Source organism: Danio rerio, chromosome 17 (assembly GCF_049306965.1).
Source record: "Danio rerio strain Tuebingen ecotype United States chromosome 17, GRCz12tu, whole genome shotgun sequence".
Taxonomy (NCBI): Eukaryota; Metazoa; Chordata; class Actinopteri; order Cypriniformes; family Danionidae; genus Danio; species Danio rerio.
Genome location: NC_133192.1, coordinates 27047517 through 27064648, shown reverse-complemented (window position 1 = coordinate 27064648; position 17132 = coordinate 27047517). Strand labels below are relative to the sequence as shown.

General features: G+C 34.1%; 1 protein-coding gene across 4 annotated transcripts in view; it reads left to right on the top strand.

Moving 5' to 3' along the window:
* The window catches only part of plb1 (phospholipase B1), a 90670-nt gene that overhangs the window by 72236 nt on the left and 1302 nt on the right, over positions 1–17132 (top strand). For all 4 annotated transcript variants that reach the window (XM_073928570.1, XM_073928569.1, XM_073928568.1 and 1 more), the window contains 35 exons: positions 132–180; positions 1184–1240; positions 1322–1390; positions 1474–1526; positions 1617–1698; positions 2818–2913; positions 3216–3284; positions 3549–3617; positions 4089–4169; positions 4267–4327; positions 4417–4475; positions 5415–5488; positions 5639–5682; positions 6000–6108; positions 6708–6759; positions 7001–7081; positions 7180–7245; positions 8369–8469; positions 8583–8664; positions 10475–10579; positions 10675–10770; positions 12731–12802; positions 12884–12961; positions 13055–13115; positions 13986–14044; positions 14131–14198; positions 14281–14324; positions 14477–14576; positions 14659–14710; positions 14910–14990; positions 15521–15586; positions 15925–16019; positions 16177–16258; positions 16351–16455; positions 16860–16955. In XM_073928570.1, the coding sequence (XP_073784671.1) occupies positions 132–180; positions 1184–1240; positions 1322–1390; positions 1474–1526; positions 1617–1698; positions 2818–2913; positions 3216–3284; positions 3549–3617; positions 4089–4169; positions 4267–4327; positions 4417–4475; positions 5415–5488; positions 5639–5682; positions 6000–6108; positions 6708–6759; positions 7001–7081; positions 7180–7245; positions 8369–8469; positions 8583–8664; positions 10475–10579; positions 10675–10770; positions 12731–12802; positions 12884–12961; positions 13055–13115; positions 13986–14044; positions 14131–14198; positions 14281–14324; positions 14477–14576; positions 14659–14710; positions 14910–14990; positions 15521–15586; positions 15925–16019; positions 16177–16258; positions 16351–16455; positions 16860–16955 (2614 nt within the window). The remainder of the gene's footprint in view (positions 1–131; positions 181–1183; positions 1241–1321; positions 1391–1473; positions 1527–1616; positions 1699–2817; positions 2914–3215; positions 3285–3548; positions 3618–4088; positions 4170–4266; positions 4328–4416; positions 4476–5414; positions 5489–5638; positions 5683–5999; positions 6109–6707; positions 6760–7000; positions 7082–7179; positions 7246–8368; positions 8470–8582; positions 8665–10474; positions 10580–10674; positions 10771–12730; positions 12803–12883; positions 12962–13054; positions 13116–13985; positions 14045–14130; positions 14199–14280; positions 14325–14476; positions 14577–14658; positions 14711–14909; positions 14991–15520; positions 15587–15924; positions 16020–16176; positions 16259–16350; positions 16456–16859; positions 16956–17132) is intronic.

Here is a 17132-nt window from a genome sequence, read left to right as displayed (position 1 = left end):
AAAACATTATCAAGCTATACAACATTATATATACTCTATATTTTATTATATTTGTAATGACTGTGTGTGTGTGTGTGTGTGTGTGTGTGTGTGTGTGTGTGTGTGTGTGTGTGTGTGTGTGTGTGTGATAGGAGTTTAATGGAAAAAGCAGAAGACATGCAGTTCCTGGACCCCACTCAGGTATAGAGTAAATACTCTTTAGGACTTTTATGACTGTTTGTCCCGGTCCTGCAATTATCAAACGTGTTATCTAAAGGTTTTGTTTCTCCTAGCTCGAGTATAAGTGGCATTAACTGTGATAAGCCTTTTTTTATTTACTTTAATCACTGTCACTACAGTTACAGGCGGTACCCACAGCTAAATTGAGAACAAAAAATGCGGTATTTGTGCAAACATTAACAAACAACTTGTTGTGAGCTGTTGCAGTATTCGAAGAGGACAATGAATGAGCCATAGCTCTTGTTAACTATATGATTCTGCAGGTTATTACATCAGTTGGTGATGCCAGTAACTCTGTACGAGTTATTCAATTCATTTAAAAGATTTGTTTGATGGGAGAAAGATTCATTTGATTCTCATTGAATTATTCACCTAACTGTTATGTTTACAGCATTTACGTCTATAGTAAAAATACAAGTAGTAATTTATAGTAAATATTTTAGTGCTCTTGTATTAAACCATACAAAGTGTAAGTATTAGTACTAACTATCCTGAACTTATAAACTATAATAAATACTGTAGTATACTTTAGTTTTTATTACAGTAAGCTGTCATGTATTGTAGAAAGCAATATAGTATTGGGTCATTTCTTAACATCACTATAGCTTTATAAATACATCACTATATTACCACATCAGATTATTTAATCTACTTTACTATAGTATGGTTTGAAAACACTATTATTTACTGTATAATAAATTACTATAGTATTTTTGAATGTTTAGCGTGTGAGTTCGTGGCATAAGTTGATTGTCTTTGTATTCCTTTTGATAAAATAACTAACAATATTGCATCAAAAATATAAACTCCCTTATATTACACTGTAATTCAAAGTAAATATTGTAAACAATACATTTTAATTTAATGGATAAGCACTCTTTAAAGTTAACATTATATGCCATTTATTAGATTTTTTTTGTCTAAGAAATCCACTGTAAATGTCACTTGTGTCATTCTCTTTCAGTGGAAGTTGCTCCTTCTATTCATACCAGTTGATGAGATCTCTGTGTGCCCAGACCAGGTCAGACAAGTGACCACGAATCCAATCAAGCTAAACAGTAAAACAATCAAACTTCAGATTTAATTCTGCATTTGTTCTTAGGATCTCACTGCAGTCATTGATGAAACAGTTAACAGAGTTGAGCAAACACTGGACTCTCTTAATGAGAAGGTAAAATTAGTCAATATCATCTAAACAAACATTTTTAATTAATAGAGTTCATTTACAAAAACAGCTTTTTTTTCCCTTTTCAGTTGAAACACACATTGGTTCATGTTGTGGTTTGGAGTGGACAGTCAAGTGACCGGTCAGTATTAAGAGAACATTCTTCAAAAAACAATTCAAATGAGATTCTGTTATAAACAGTTTTAATTTGTGAGATCATTTTGCTTTTTAGAGTCTGTCAGTTCAAATGTGAGCAAGGATATGATGAAAACAAATGCAGACTGGATATGTTAGTGCTTATGGCTTCATTGCAGGTGTGTAAAATGTGTTTAAAATATGCATATGTGCACACAGGGGTGGACTTAATGATTTTGGGGCCCTATGCAAGTCCAGGTAGATGCCCTGCATTGACTTAAAAAAAAACATTTTCTTGCTCTATAGATATTGTTTGTAAATAAACTGCATTTTAAAATATATATTTAAGTAAAACCTTTACAATTGACAAATATAAAAACAAGCTCATAAAGTAACTATGTACAGTTAATCATTCATACATGTAATCGTGACTTTAATATTTGCATGTGCAGTACTGAAGGAACGCTCTGCTATTCATGGGGACTCCCAGTTTTGATAGAAGTAATAATGTTAAAGTCTTAACGATTATTGAAAGATTTGACAACATATAGAAATTTTTAAAAAGAGCTATAGTATATGATTAATATAGGCTTCTTGGCATTGTTCGGGGCCCCGTAATTCACCAAGGCCCTAAGCAGCAGCCGCTTACCTTACCTGGTTAGTGAAGTCCACCTCTGTATGCACACACACACACACACACACACACACACACACACACACACACACACACACACACACACACACACACACACACACACACACACACACATAAACACATACATACATGTTCAGCATATATGAATACACCACCCACAAATCTCTCATTTAAATTATATTTTTAATGAGAGGCTTTATAATATTATATTTGTGCATATAAATTAGATTAGTCTGTACTGAAGCCAAATCTGGAGTCTATCTAACAAAATAACTTATAATGTTTTAGGAATTAGTAGCTCAAATTTTTTTGTTCAGTTTTTTTTTTTAATTTAGTTGAAATTTTGTAGGTTTTAAATTCTTTTCTTTTTCTTCTTTTTTTGCAGCATTTTGTATGAATTTTAATGTATTATCTTTCCATTTATAAAGATGCTCTGTGACTAAAATATTATTTTGATAGATATATCTGTTTAATAAATCTGTTTTGTTCATATGCACCAATACATATTACACATATTCACTGAAAAATTGATAAAAATATTCATTTTCAAAATATCAATAATAATATTAATTTATGCTGAGCACTGTACATGTATGAATTTTGTGAAATCAGTTGTTTGACATTTATGTGTTTTATTGGACAGGAATCTCTCAGTGCTCTTTTAGAAAGGAGAGGCTGGTTCAACGATCAAGAGGACTTCAGTGTAATGCTTCAGTCCAGTCCAGTGCTGACAGATCCAGTGAGTCTACAATATCCAAATATTATTTTACAGACAGACAGACAAATATGAATAAATGTGCACTTAAACATATGTAATTTAATTTCCTTTCAAGATATTAAATAATCAAAAATTATTGTAAATGATTATAAATCTAACCATTGCAATAATGAGATCTGAGACTTAATGCTATTTGTATTTAAAAGAAATATTATTTTTAAAAGAAACATACACCCTGGGCTACAGAAACAAGGCCACTACTTTAGCAATTTTATTATGGAAAGTTTTTTATGCAAATATGTACTTTTTTGTTTTAATTTCAGATGACATTACCCACGCCTGACTCCTCAAATGACATAAGCTTGGTTGTTTTACAACTCTGGGCTAATTTGGTAAGTTAATAATAATGCGAGCAAAGTATGTGTACAGTGTTTCCGTTAAGGTGAATTCCTGGACACTTTCAAGTTCTAAGCGGTAATAATAATAAAGGCCCTGATGAGACTGATAACAGACCAATAATCAGCTCTTGATGATAAGATTTAATCTAAAACCCATACAACCTAAAAGCCCATCTAATACCACGTATCTAATCTTGTCTTTATATAAGGAAAAACTTGAGCTTTCTTTCTAACCAATCTGAATTATTCTTTTCACAGCTCCAGCCAATCACAGACAACACTGAGATGGATGGGTGGGGCGGAGTCACCGTTCCATGTCCTACTGAGGTAGTGAAAGTATTTGATTTATGACCTCTTCAGCATTCATAAAGCAAATTGCTGAATCAGAGTCTGTTCATAACTGCCCCTTTATCAGACCAAAATGTTCTCTTTATGTTTTACACAAGTTTTTGCCCTTCATATATGATAAAGACATTATAAAATTCTGTATTTTCATTCACACGGTAAAGCACACTGACAGAGTCTAAAGATTAACCACACCACACACTTTAGTCAGACTGGTGTAAACATCTGTTGGAGCATGTTTTTGCTGAACGAATATGTTAAATAGGCCTTTGTTGGGTCATAAAATGGCTAAGAAATTATGGTTATTGTCAGCATCTGTAGTGTGTGTATTGACCTTTATATGTTTGTCTGTGAATTATTTTTTATGTTTGAGACTGTATGTTCAAATTCTTCCAAAACAGAGAGAACCATGCGCATACATTATGGTTTTCTAATCCTACTGTTCTGTTTCAGGAAAAGCCATTTTTGCGAACACATCAAAATTCAGAGTCCAGAACATCACAAACAGCAGATTCACCTCTACTTGTCGACCCAGTGAGTTCATTCTCACCATAAGCTTGTCCTGCTGCTTGACACGTGTTTCTCTTGTACTGCATCTGTCAGATATGATTCAGCTTTCTGCATCTTTCAGGTGATGGGGAGTGAACTCAACTGTGAGGACATGGCTCCATCTCCCAGCATCCCTACCTCAGGTAAACTGGGATCTCACACTTTAGTACCGCTCACTGTTTGGGAACTACAGAAGGCTCATAGTCTTTTTTTCTATGTGTCTGGTTTGTAGTTCATGCTTTACGGCCAGCAGACATCAAAGTTGTGGCAGCGATAGGTGATTCTTTAACGGTGAGGATTATTTTTTCTTTTCGTAACCACCTTTGGCTTTTTATACATAGGCTATCATTATTATTTTAATTGTTTAGTACTATTTATCAGAGTTGATTCAGTATATTATTCAATGCATGTGTGGGCCAAAAAATATTTTCAAATATTTTCACCTTTTACAATCTTTGCTGATCCTTCCTAAAATATATGGATATATACCACAGAAACTCCACACAGAAATGCCAACTGGCCTAGCCAGGGCTCAAAGCAGCGACCTTCTTGCTGTGAGGCAATTGTGCTACCCACTGTGCCACCATGATGCCCTTAACAAACAAAATTGAATATGTAGGTTAATCGATGTCCTCATTGGAGTGCGTAGAACACTGTTTCCTTATCCACGTAAGTAAAGGAGTAAAGTAAAGAGTAAAAGTAAAGTAAAGAGAACGTAAAGAGACTGAATGGAGAAAGTTCATTCTTTATCCTCGTGTAGTTGGTCTGTTTCTCGCCTGTGAAGTGTTTAGTTTTTCCATTCAGTTTTTCCACTTACAAAGTTGCCATGTAAATAGCAAATGCGCAATGGCGCAACACTACTGACTCTCAAAGGAAATGTGAGGTGATACCCTGTTTTTATTTTATTTTTTGCACGTTATGCTCAAAACAAACCCATAAATTGTTAGGAAAATAAGCACAACCCTGTTAGACTGTGCGCAAACTGTATTTTTCCGTCCTTTAAAAAGCAAAAGTGGATTAGGACATGCCCTTAATGCTTTTGTGCCATGCGCTTTAGACTTTGTGCCTAGATTGTTAAAATAGAGCCCTTTGATTAGTATAATTCACTTATTTCTGCCTAAGTATGTTTATTATTTTATATTATATTTTTATTTGTATATATATTATTTATATTATTTTTATATTCATATGTGCAATTTCGTGATGTCATTTTCTTTGTCACCATAACAGGCAGCCAATGGGGTAGGTGCTGCTCAAAATAACCTGCTGGGTGTGATCACAGAGTACCGAGGCCTGTCATGGTGGTGAGTGTCTATCATGATCATCCGGTTAACCGTCATTTCAGTGCGCACAAATGGTGCTGGTTTAATGCATGTCTAATCTGAATGTTCAGTGATATTTCATCAAGCAGAAGGCAGTCATGTTTGATTTTAATGCTTTTATCTGTCTTTCAGCATTGGTGGAGATAAGAACCTGTCATCTATAACCACTTTACCAAGTATGTGCAAGCTCTCATAATAATATGGTAATCTTATTGTTATATATGTTAGATTTATATGGTTAAGCATTTATTAAGTCATAAAAAATATAGTAATCGCTGTACAATAAATGTTTCAAACAGCGTTTTAGAACAGCTTTACATAACTTGTAGTTCATGGAAAAAGTTATGCTTGAGCCCATCTTTAACAAAAAGAAAGCCTATAATGTGCTTACCCTAAAATGCTCTTTGACTTTGGCATTTTAAAGGTTCAAATAGATTCATGAATCTGTTTCGAGTGATAATTTAAGCTTAAGATAATTTTCTTTGTCATTTAGACATACTGAAAGAGTTTAACCCTTCAATCAATGGCTATTCTGTGGGAAAAGGAGATGAGGATTCAGCACAAAGCTTTCTGAACCAAGCAGTACCAGGAGCCAAAGCTGAGTGAGTCACTTCACGTCTAACAAACCAATGGATAACGAATCATTAAACATATTTCAAAATGTCCCTTTTCCTAAAATGAAAAAGCTATCATTTTTCAATCTTCAGTACGACATGATCCTTCATATATCATTTTAACACACCTATTTGTTTCTCAAGAAACGTGACATATGTTGATTATGACATTTCTTTAATGAAATTCAAGAGATCAGCGTTTATTAGAAACTAAAAAAGTTGTTGTTGTCCCTTTCAATCTTACTTTGAATTAATGCATCTTTGCTAATTAATAATTTCTTAAACAAAATAATCTAAATGGCAGAAGTCTTTTTAAGAGTGGGTCTGGATGCAGACCTGGTGCAGTGCAATCTGAGCTGCATCCAATGCTTTTTAATGCGCTCACCTAACCCCACCCCTAACCCTATCCATCACAGTGACGTCACTCACTCCATTGAGTGCATTGGGTCTGACATTGCATCGCTGAGTGATGCAATCTCAGCTTGCATCATAAAGGCTGCTTCTAGATACCATTGTTTTTTAATGATAGTGTAAAGAAAGAAAGTATTATGAAACAATACTAAATGTCTAATTTTGCCATTTTGCAGTGATATGGTGAAGCAGGCTCATGCTGTTGTTAAAAGAATGAAGGAAGACTCAGTAAGTCATTTGCAATAAATTCTCATGTACCCAACGCACTTACACTTGCTTTTCTATTGTGCTAAAGTGCCTATCTAACCCTGAAATAAGACTAAGAAATTATTTAGGTTACATTTATATTTGTCCATTTTATTTTCTCAACACATCGGATGTTGTTGTACTTGTTAGGATTATTTATCCCACACAGTATGGACCAAAACTGAGCAGCACACTAAGTATGAACCTTTCTGTCTTCTTTCAGAGAATTGATTTCGAGAACGACTGGAAGATTATCACAGTCTTCATTGGAGGAAATGACTTATGTGCCCACTGCTCTGATACTGTATGCTGATATTAATTGAGACTGATTTATTTATTACTGTTTTATAATTAGATCTGTAATTAGTGTCTATATCTCTCTTTATCACTATATGCCCTCAGCGGTACTATTCTTCTGATAACATTGTGAAGTATATCCGTGAGGCTCTGGACATTTTGCACAATGAGGTGAGGCTGTTTTGGCTCTGATTTTGTCATTTTTGATACAGACATAATGTTGGTTTAAATTAGGTTTTGAATATTTCATTTAATAAAGAGGTAATCCCTGTTATCTCTGTCAAATCTAAAGTGTCTGTAAAAATGAAAGGTTAATCACAAAGAAAGAAAGAAAGAAAGAAAGAAAGAAAGAAAGAAAGAAAGAAAGAAAGAAAGAAAGAAAGAAAGAAAGAAAGAAAGAAAGAAAGAAAGAAAGAAAGAAAGACATTTCTGTACTATTTCTATGTACAGTATGTGACCCTAGACCACAAAATCAGGGGTGGCCAAACTCGGTCCTGGAGGGCCGGTGTCCTGCAAAGTCTAGTTAACTTCAATCAGACACACCTGGGCTGGCTAATCAAGTTTTTACTTTTTAGAAACACCCGTGCAGGTGTGTTGAGACAAGTTGGAGCTAAAATCTGCAGCACACCGGCCCTCCAGGACCAAGTTTAGGCACCCCTGGTCTAAATTAAGAGTTTTTTCTAAGTTGACATTTATACATCACATGAAAACTAAGTAAGCTTTGCATTGATGTATTGTTTGTTAGGATATAGGACAATATTTGTTTAAGATTATTTGAATATCTGGAATCCGAGTATTCAAAAAATTTAAAATATGAGAAAATCCTCTTTTAAAATGTCTAAATGTAGTCCTTAACAATGAATAATACTAATCAAAAATAAAATGTTGATATATTTTCAGTAGGAAATCTATAATGTATATTAATAGAATTTGATCTTTATTTGGCATAAAAGAAAAATAAACAATTTTGACACATAAAATGGCTTACCCATGCAACATAAGACTGCAACATGTTATTCATTATGGGTGCAAATTTCACTAATATTATTATAATGAAAATAAAATTAGTAAGAAAAAGTGCTATTAAATATGAAAAGTTTTGTATAGATAAAATTTCTGACTTTAAGACCTTTCTATATACTGTAAAAATTGCTTGGTTTTTTATGATAAGCCTGTATTGTAAAGCAAAAACTATTATAAAATGTAGCTATTCACCTGTTTGCTAGACTTCACAAAGCTACTCAGAATATGTAAACCCCTGCTGCTACTGATTCAGTCATGTCTTGTTCTCTAGGTTCCTCGAGCTCTGGTAAACCTCGTGGAGCTGCTGGATATAGTTCCCCTTCGTGCACTTCATAAGGACAAAAGCAATGGTTGCCCTACCTGGCTGGTCAAGTAAGTTTTGTCCTGTACAAAACTGATTCTCCTTATTTCTGTCAGACTCATTTAGAAGAACTGTTATCTGTAACTCTTCATGCATAATTTTGCTTTGCTTTTATATTTTTTAGTATTATGTGCCGTTGTGTTCTGCAACCTAAAGATGAATCTCATGAATTCCAGACATTGCAGGAGTTTAACAAAGCCTATCAGGTACACAACGTTTTCAATTTATTTTAATTATTAGTTCTTTTAGGTTTTTGCCATTCATTAGTGGTCAATAAAAACAGCTCAGATTTACTTGTAGCTCTATGACCGGAAATCTAAGTCAATTTTCAGAATTATACTTAGATAAAATCATTTAAATGTAATTTATTGCTTTTTATTGCTCAATATTGTTTTTTAAGAAATATAACATTTAAATGTACTGTCAAAAATTCTTGCTGCCTTAAATGTGTTTGTTGCATCCAATGAACTTTTCTAGACATCTCAACTTACATCAGTCAAACTGACTTAAAATATTAAGTTAAACTTTGTATAACTTAAACGTGATCAACTTATTAAAGTTAGTTAAAGCAAAATATATTTGTTGTTTTCATTTTTTGTCATTGCATTTTTTCCAGTTTGCTTAGTTTTAAGATGAAAACTCATTGTAATTGTGGTAGGAAAAGCACAGCCCAGTTGTTGAACAAACAAATACATTAATTTGCTAAATTTGAGAATAATTTTCTTTTGATTTAGCTATCATAGAAGAAATTTTGCAGCAAAGCTTTGCTCATTTTGATCATTAAATTATTTGTGTATCTAATATCATTAGATAGATAATAATATCATAGATAAGAGGTAAACAGGTTATGTCTTTCTTTAACAAAGAAATACAAGTTTTAATAGCTTGTTTAACAGATTGTCTTAGTAAATAATCACAGAAAACAAAGTGCTGCAAATACTGCCTCAGCTATTGAGAATAGTAGCAGCAAAAGTAATTGTAGGCAATAAAATCCTTAAATTGTCCTATATTATGGATTTGTTGATTATTGATATTACACTATAGAGTCACATTTTATTTTAATGATCCGTTTGTTGAATTTCAGTTACATTGCATCTACATGCCAACTAATTAGATTATAAGTAGACTCTTAGGTTGGGGTTAGGGTTTGGGTTAGTGTAACTTGACATGTACTTGCAAAGTTTCTTATTGTCAGTTAAATGTCTGTTGAAGGAGCAAATAACAGCAGATAATAAGCAGTCTATTCTCTAATGGACCATAAAAATAATAATAATAATAATACATTTTATTTATAATGCACATTTTCTAAGACCCAAAGCACTACAACAACAGAGAAATCAAACATGCAATAAAATATAAGTATACATTTAAAAAGTTCTAAAATATAAACACAGAATAATCAAGAATCTAAAAATTCAGTCTTAAATAGATGAGTTTTTAGCATCTTCTTAAAACTAGCTTGCATGGAAGCATTTCTTACAAAGTAAGGGAGAGCATTCCATAATAGGTGCAGCAACAGAGAAAGCTCTGATTTTAGATTTTAGTCTACAGGGTGGTTGTTGAAGGGTGAGAGTATCAGCAGACCACAGGGAGCAAGAAGGTGTATACTCGTGAGTGAAAATGTCACAGTTAAAGGAAGGAGCGGTACCATGTAGAGCTTTATATGCAAGTGTGAGTGTTTTAAAAATGATACGGGACGGAACTGGGAGCCAATGCAAGCTATAAAGCACACCAGTAATGTGCTGCCGTGGTGGAGTGCGTGTGAGAATGCGTGCTGCTGAGCTTTGAATGTACTCTAGGCGTTTAATTACTTTAGCAGGTGAACCAAGAAAGAGTGCATTACAATAGTCAATCCTAGAAGTGACAAATGCATGAATGAGTCTTTCAGCATCTGGTTGAGAAAATAAAGTGTTTACCACTATAGTTATGAAGTAAAAGAATATGAGGTTAAAATGAACATGATTATAAAATGTAACTGGTTAAATGTCCATTATACTTAATGTGTTTTATTTTCAGCGTGGGATGTGGGAGCTGGTGGATTCTGGCCGATATGACACTCATGATAATTTCACTGTGGTCCTGCAGCCATTCTTGAGAAATGTTTTTCTTCCCTTGATGGAGGTGCAGAACAATGTTTTATCATTTACAGCACAGACTGTCCTTTCTTGATCTGCTTGTTCTCAATCTTCTTCGTTCATTGATTTTATGCTTTTTAGGACGGGAGACCTGACCGTTCTTATTTCTCTCCGGACTGTTTTCATCTCAGTCAGAAAGCTCACACGCTCATGGCTCGGGCTCTCTGGAACAACCTGGTCAGTATTTCATAGAAAAAGATCCTTAGCAAAGCGCATATGTTCCATTTTAGTGTACACATTTTAAATAACTTGTACAAAAGAAATTTTACACACATAAAAAGCATATATCATCAAGTATTCTTAACACATACACTTAAAATATCAAAATAAGGGTGAAATCATTTTTGTTGTCATTTAGCTTAACAGATGTATTTATGTACAGTAAATTTATTTCATTTTGAGCTTAGCCAGTGCTTAATAAAATATATGACAGAATAATTATATTACATCACATAATCCAAATACTTCTAATCATTTTGCTGACAAATGAATTAAAAAAATAGTGTTTTGAAGTACAGAGGTGAAGAATGAATATTTAAAAAATGACAATTAATTAGTATTTTTTGGAGCGCATTATATAGAATTTTTACAAACCGTACATAGAGTCTTTTAACAGGCTATCAAATGCTGCAATTGATGTCTTCTGTAAATCATGCTAACAATGTACACTCACTGGCCACTTTATTAGGTACACTTCAATAGTATCATGTTCAAGAAACCAGTCTGAGATAATTCATACTTTATGACATGACATGTTATCCTGCTGGAAGAAGCCTTTAGAAGATGGGTACACTGAGGTTATAAAAAGATGGACATGGTCAGCAACAATACTAAGGTAGTCTGTGGCGTTGACACAATTCTCAGTTGGTACAAATGGGCCCAAAGAGTGCAAAGATAATGTCCCCCACACCATTACACCACCACCACCCGTCTGAACTGTTTATACAAGGCAGGATGGATCCATGCTTCATGTTTTTGTTCATGCCAAATTCTGACCCTACCATCAGAATTTTACAGCAGAAATCAAGATTCATCAACCCAGGCAACTTTATCCCAATCTTCTATTGTCCAATTTTGGTGAGCCTGTGTAAAGTGTAGCCTCAGTTTCCTGTTCTTAGCTGACAGGAGTGGCACCCGTTGTGGTCTTCTGCTGCTGTAGCCCATCCACCTCAAGGTTGGACATGTTGTGCGTTCATAGATGCCCTTCTGCATACCTCAGTTGTAACAAGGAGTTACTGTTGCCTTTCTATCTGCTGGAACCAGTCTGGCCTCTAACCTGTGGCATCAACAAGACATTTTCACCCACAGAACTGCCACCCACTAGATATTTTCTCTTGTTCAGACCATTCTCTGTAAACCCTAGAGATGGCTTTGCATGCACAAACCGATGGATCAGCAGTTTCTGAAATACTCAGACCAACCCGCCTGGCACCAACAACCAGGCCGTGTTCAAAGTGACATAAAGGCAGTTGTACCTAATAAAGTGGCCGGTGAGTGTATTTTAGTCATATTTTTGCCCAGAAAAAATACAATTAAACGAGACACTGTCCAAGGTTTGGCTGCAGACTATTTCAGTTTGTTAATGTACTTACAACTGAAACAGAAAATTGAGTAGGGTGTGAGGCTTTTTTTTTTTTTGCATCATTCCCTCATAGCAAGCTAATGTTAAAAGAAGGTATTGATAGAGTTGAAAAAAAAAAAAGGTTGCCATGGAAGCCCTCAGGTTGACATCAACAGAGGAACTGTCACTACAACAGTTGGAGCAAATGGTTTAAATGAAGATTTTTTTCAAAGATCTGTGGATTGTCTTTATTAGTGGATTAAATAAATTATTTACATTAATAATTACAATATGATCTAGAAAAAAAAAACATTTTACATTTTGCTATCAACCAGACTTAAAAGTTGTCTTTAATAAAAATGTCACTTTTATTGTTTTGATGCTTGAAAAATGTAGCAGCAGACAAACAATACAATACATGTAGCAGCATTTCATTTTAACAGTTTGTAAAACTGTATTTCATAAGGAAATTCAAAAAAAATAAAATAATGGTCATAATATTATGTATAACCATTTTGTTCATAGCATGCTTAATCCAAAATATTTCCTGCTTCATTCCCTCCCTCCCTTACTCAGATGGAGCCTTTAGGTAACAAGACTGATAAAGAGGATTTCACTGCAGGAATCTCTCTTAAATGCCCAGAAAGAGTGAGTTTTCTTCTACATTATGCATATATATCTTATGTTAACTCTATAGTTCTGTCAACAATGTTTCATTTTCTTCTTTAGTCATCCCCCTATTTGAGGACATTTCATAACAGCAATTACACATACAACATTCCTGAACCTTCTCCTCCACCCCCAACAGTAAGTTACACAAATATTAATAATGGATCTAGTGCAGCTTTAGAGTGATCAGTGTGTTATGTATTGTAACATGACTCTTGTCTTTCACTTTAGAACTGGGGAAGTGATTTCTCATGTGTGGACACAGCGCCCTCTAACACTTTACCAACATCTGGTAAGTAAAAAAAAAAAAAAAAAATACATTTGAGAAAACAATTATATAGGTTTTACTATTAATTAAAATTAAAATAAATAATAATAATAAAAGATAAAATAAAAAATTTAATTAAATTAAACTAAACTAATTTCCCAGTGATGGGTTGCAGCTGGAAGGGCATCCACTGCATAAAACTTATGCTGGATAAGTTAGTGGTTCATTCCACTGTGGTAACCCCTGATTACTAAGACTAAACTGAAAAGAAAATGAATGAAAGAAAGAAAGAAAGAAAGAAAGAAAGAAAGAAAGAAAGAAAGAAAGAAAGAAAGAAAGAAAGAAAGAAAGAAAGAAAGAAAGATAAAATTAAATTAAATAGTTGGTTCATTCCACTGTGGCGACCCCTGACTAATAAAGGGACGAAGGCAAAAAATAAAATAAAATTAAATAAAATAGGTGGTTCATTCTGCTGTAGTGACCTCTGATTAATAAAGAAACTAAGCGAAAAGAAAATGAATAAAATTAAAAAAATAAAAATTAAATAATAAAATAAAATATGTGGTTCATTCCACTGTAGCGACCCCTGATAAATAAAGGAACTAAGCAAAAATAAAATAAAATAAAACAAAATAAAATAAAATGGGTAAACTACATTAAATGAGTCATCTGAGAGATTTTCCAATGAAGAAACAGAGAAATAATATTGACATTCGTGAGTTCAGAAAAAATCAGAAAACACGTTTCAATTTGAACAAATATTATGGCGTGATTCATTATCTTTCGTTTATTATGATTTTATGATTTATTAACGTTTATCTTCTTAGATTGTAGCAGTGCTTTGTTGTTGTGTTTGTGTATCCAGGCATTCATGTAACAGCATTTCTTTATCAGTTCACAGTCTGCGTCCAGGTGACATTAAAGTAGTGGCGGCTCTTGGAGACTCACTCACTGTAAGTGTGCTTGTATATTTGTGCATCCCTCTGTGTTTCATCATGCTCTGAATATCATTGTTTCTCTCCCTGTCTGCATGCGTCAGGCCGGATTTGGTGCAAAAGCTAAAAACATTCTCCAGCTGCCGGATGAGGAACGCGGGGTTTCCTGGAGGTCAGATGTCAAACTTTACTTAAGGAACTCTATTCTTGCATTATATATTTCTTTTATTCTAAGTTTTTAATTTGATTGACAGCATTGGTGGAGATGATACATTGGAGACTGTCACCACATTACCGAGTGAGTATTTTCTTGTGTAACACCTTATCTAGTTTGTTACTGGTTGTTATTTGCTAAATGGTTACATTTGGTAACACTTAAACTTACTAAAAATGAATTGGCTAGGAGTAAAACTGGTTTAAAAACATCATTATATCATACTATGTCATCAGACATCTTCAAGAAGTTCAACCCAAGTGTTTTCGGCTTCTCCAAGGGGAAAAGTAAACGACCAAATGGCTTCAATATGGCAGTGGGTGGTGCCAAAGCACAGTGAGAAGCACACATAAATGCATATAACACAAAGACAATACACAAAATCCTCCCAGCTAATGCTTTCTTTCTGCATATTCAGGAATATACCAGCACAAGCAAGGGATCTCATCACAGCTTTGAAGGAAAGCAAGGTTAGTATGCTTATTCAGTTTATTGAAATGTTGTAAACCACTGTACAATGAATAAATGCATTTCATGCATTTAAAGGACTGTTCCTTGTTTTCTTTGCTACATAAAATGTTTTATATGCAATTACGTGCCAACTCCAGCAAATTCCACCAATTTTTTGTTTGGCATTAAATGTGTTCCACACTGCTCTCTGTTTTTCAGGACGTGGACTTTGAGAAGGATTGGAAACTGGTGACATTGTTTATTGGAGGAAATGACCTTTGCCAGTACTGTCATGACCGGGTGAGTGAATGATTCTTAATAAATGCTCTCAGAGGCACATCGTAAATGGTTTCTTTTTGCGTCAGAGCACCTCGGTAGTGAACTTTAATATACTGAAACTAGCAGAGAAATGTGCCATTGCTTCATTTTAAATGTAATTTCATGTAATCAAAACTATTCTCATTTATATAGACCTGCAAAATGAAACTAAATAAATAAATATACTAACCACATTATTATCCTTGCCAGGCCAGTAGTTGGCAATGTCACTTTGTAGAGAATAAGGGTGCACACAGTCTTGAAGCTCAATACTAAAGGTTGGGTTGAAAATCAATATGCATGACGTTACTTATTTTCACAAGAGCTTTTTAATAATGCACAAAATAACCATATTATTTACAAAAACTTCACATTTTCAGCCTCCCAATATGTTGTTGTCAAGCAATTGCATTATGAAAACAATTCTGAAAAAAAATCGAAGTACAGTATCTCTAAATCTGCAAACAGCAGTTAAATTTTGCTTTGTGTGTTGTTGTTTTGTCTCTACTCAGGCTGCTCTGTCCTCTTCAAAGTATATCGGTCACATCAGAGACAGTCTGGACATGCTCTACAATGAGGTGAGAGAGACACTATACCTTTACTTTCATATAACTGGTGAGCTCATCTGACTGTGTATCAGACATTATTCAATTCTTATGAGTTAGAAAATAATTAGTAGTATTGTTTTCATAAGAATTACACACTTTTTTTTACATAAAACATTATTTTTATGTTTATTACCAAGTGCTTGCATATTTATTTTGATATTTTACTGACTGGACTGGAAATTAAAAAACTGCCTAATAGTTCCATTTGCATAATTATTAAGTAGCTTTTCTTTTAAAGGACCCAAAAATGAGATATAACTTGCTCTGAAAAATTATTAGTAACCATTGGACAAAAACCTTTTGTGCAGGTTCCCAGAGTGCTGGTGAATTTAGTGGAAATCTTACAGGTTGAGGATCTGCGAATGATAAAGAGGGACACACTGGGCTGCAGCCTCCTCCAAAAGTAAATCAATCAATCATTAAATTATGCTCTGAAATGATCATCCAGTGTACACCAACATTTTCATGTGTGTGTGTGTGTGTGTGTGTGTGTGTGTGTGTGTGTGTGTGTGTGTGTGTGTGTGTGTGTGTGTGTGTGTGTGTGTGTGTGTGTGTGACAGAAACATGTGTCCGTGTTTTCTGAGTCCACGTGAAAACTCTCCACAAATGAATGAAATGAAGAAGGTCAACAGAGATCTGCAGGTCTGCAGCCAAACAAGTTGTCTTTTCATTTAAAGCTGATTAGCTGTGTGGACTTGACATTCAGTAATAAAGGTGTTGTTGTTTTCTGTCAGGCGGAGACTGAAAGGCTGGTGTATGGGGGACGGTATGATGGAAGACATGACTTTGCGGTGGTGCTACAGCCCTTTTTTGAGAACACTGTTGTTCCAATGGACAAGGTCTGTGCCCTAAAATATTACAAAGAGTAATGAAATCTCATATAAACAACACATTCAGACAACAAATATAGTCAAAGAGTTTCAGTATCAGGGCCAATACTGTAAAAGAAATATCGAATTTTTACGATAAACTATTGCATTTCATTAATTTATAGTGTTCATACACCAGTCTTTTGAAGTAACATTTACTGAACACATTCTTTTACAAAACAACAGAAAGTAATGTTAACAAAAATCCTAAAAAGGCAAGTGAATTTTCGCAAAGTCAATTTACAGTTATTCACCTTTATTTTAAGGAAAATGACTGTTAAACAGGTTACGGATTTTTACTGTAGCATTTTTACAGGTTTACCATGGAAAAGAATTTTTCACAGTGTTGCAACTAATTTTTCTCTCTGCATTAGGATGGCAAACCAGACGTGTCTTTCTTTTCTGTGGATTGTTTTCATTTTTCTGAGCGTGGCCATGCAGAGATGGCTATTGCAATTTGGAACAATATGGTAAATGAATATGAACTTACACACACACAAGCTGCCTCCCGAATGACACACTTTGCACTTTTACACTACACTTATACACTATAGTGTTTGATCTTAGTGTCATCCCAAATGGAACACTAATCATTTTTTTACTAATTCATACTGTTTCCTAGACAATGTTTAACAGTAGCAAAATTA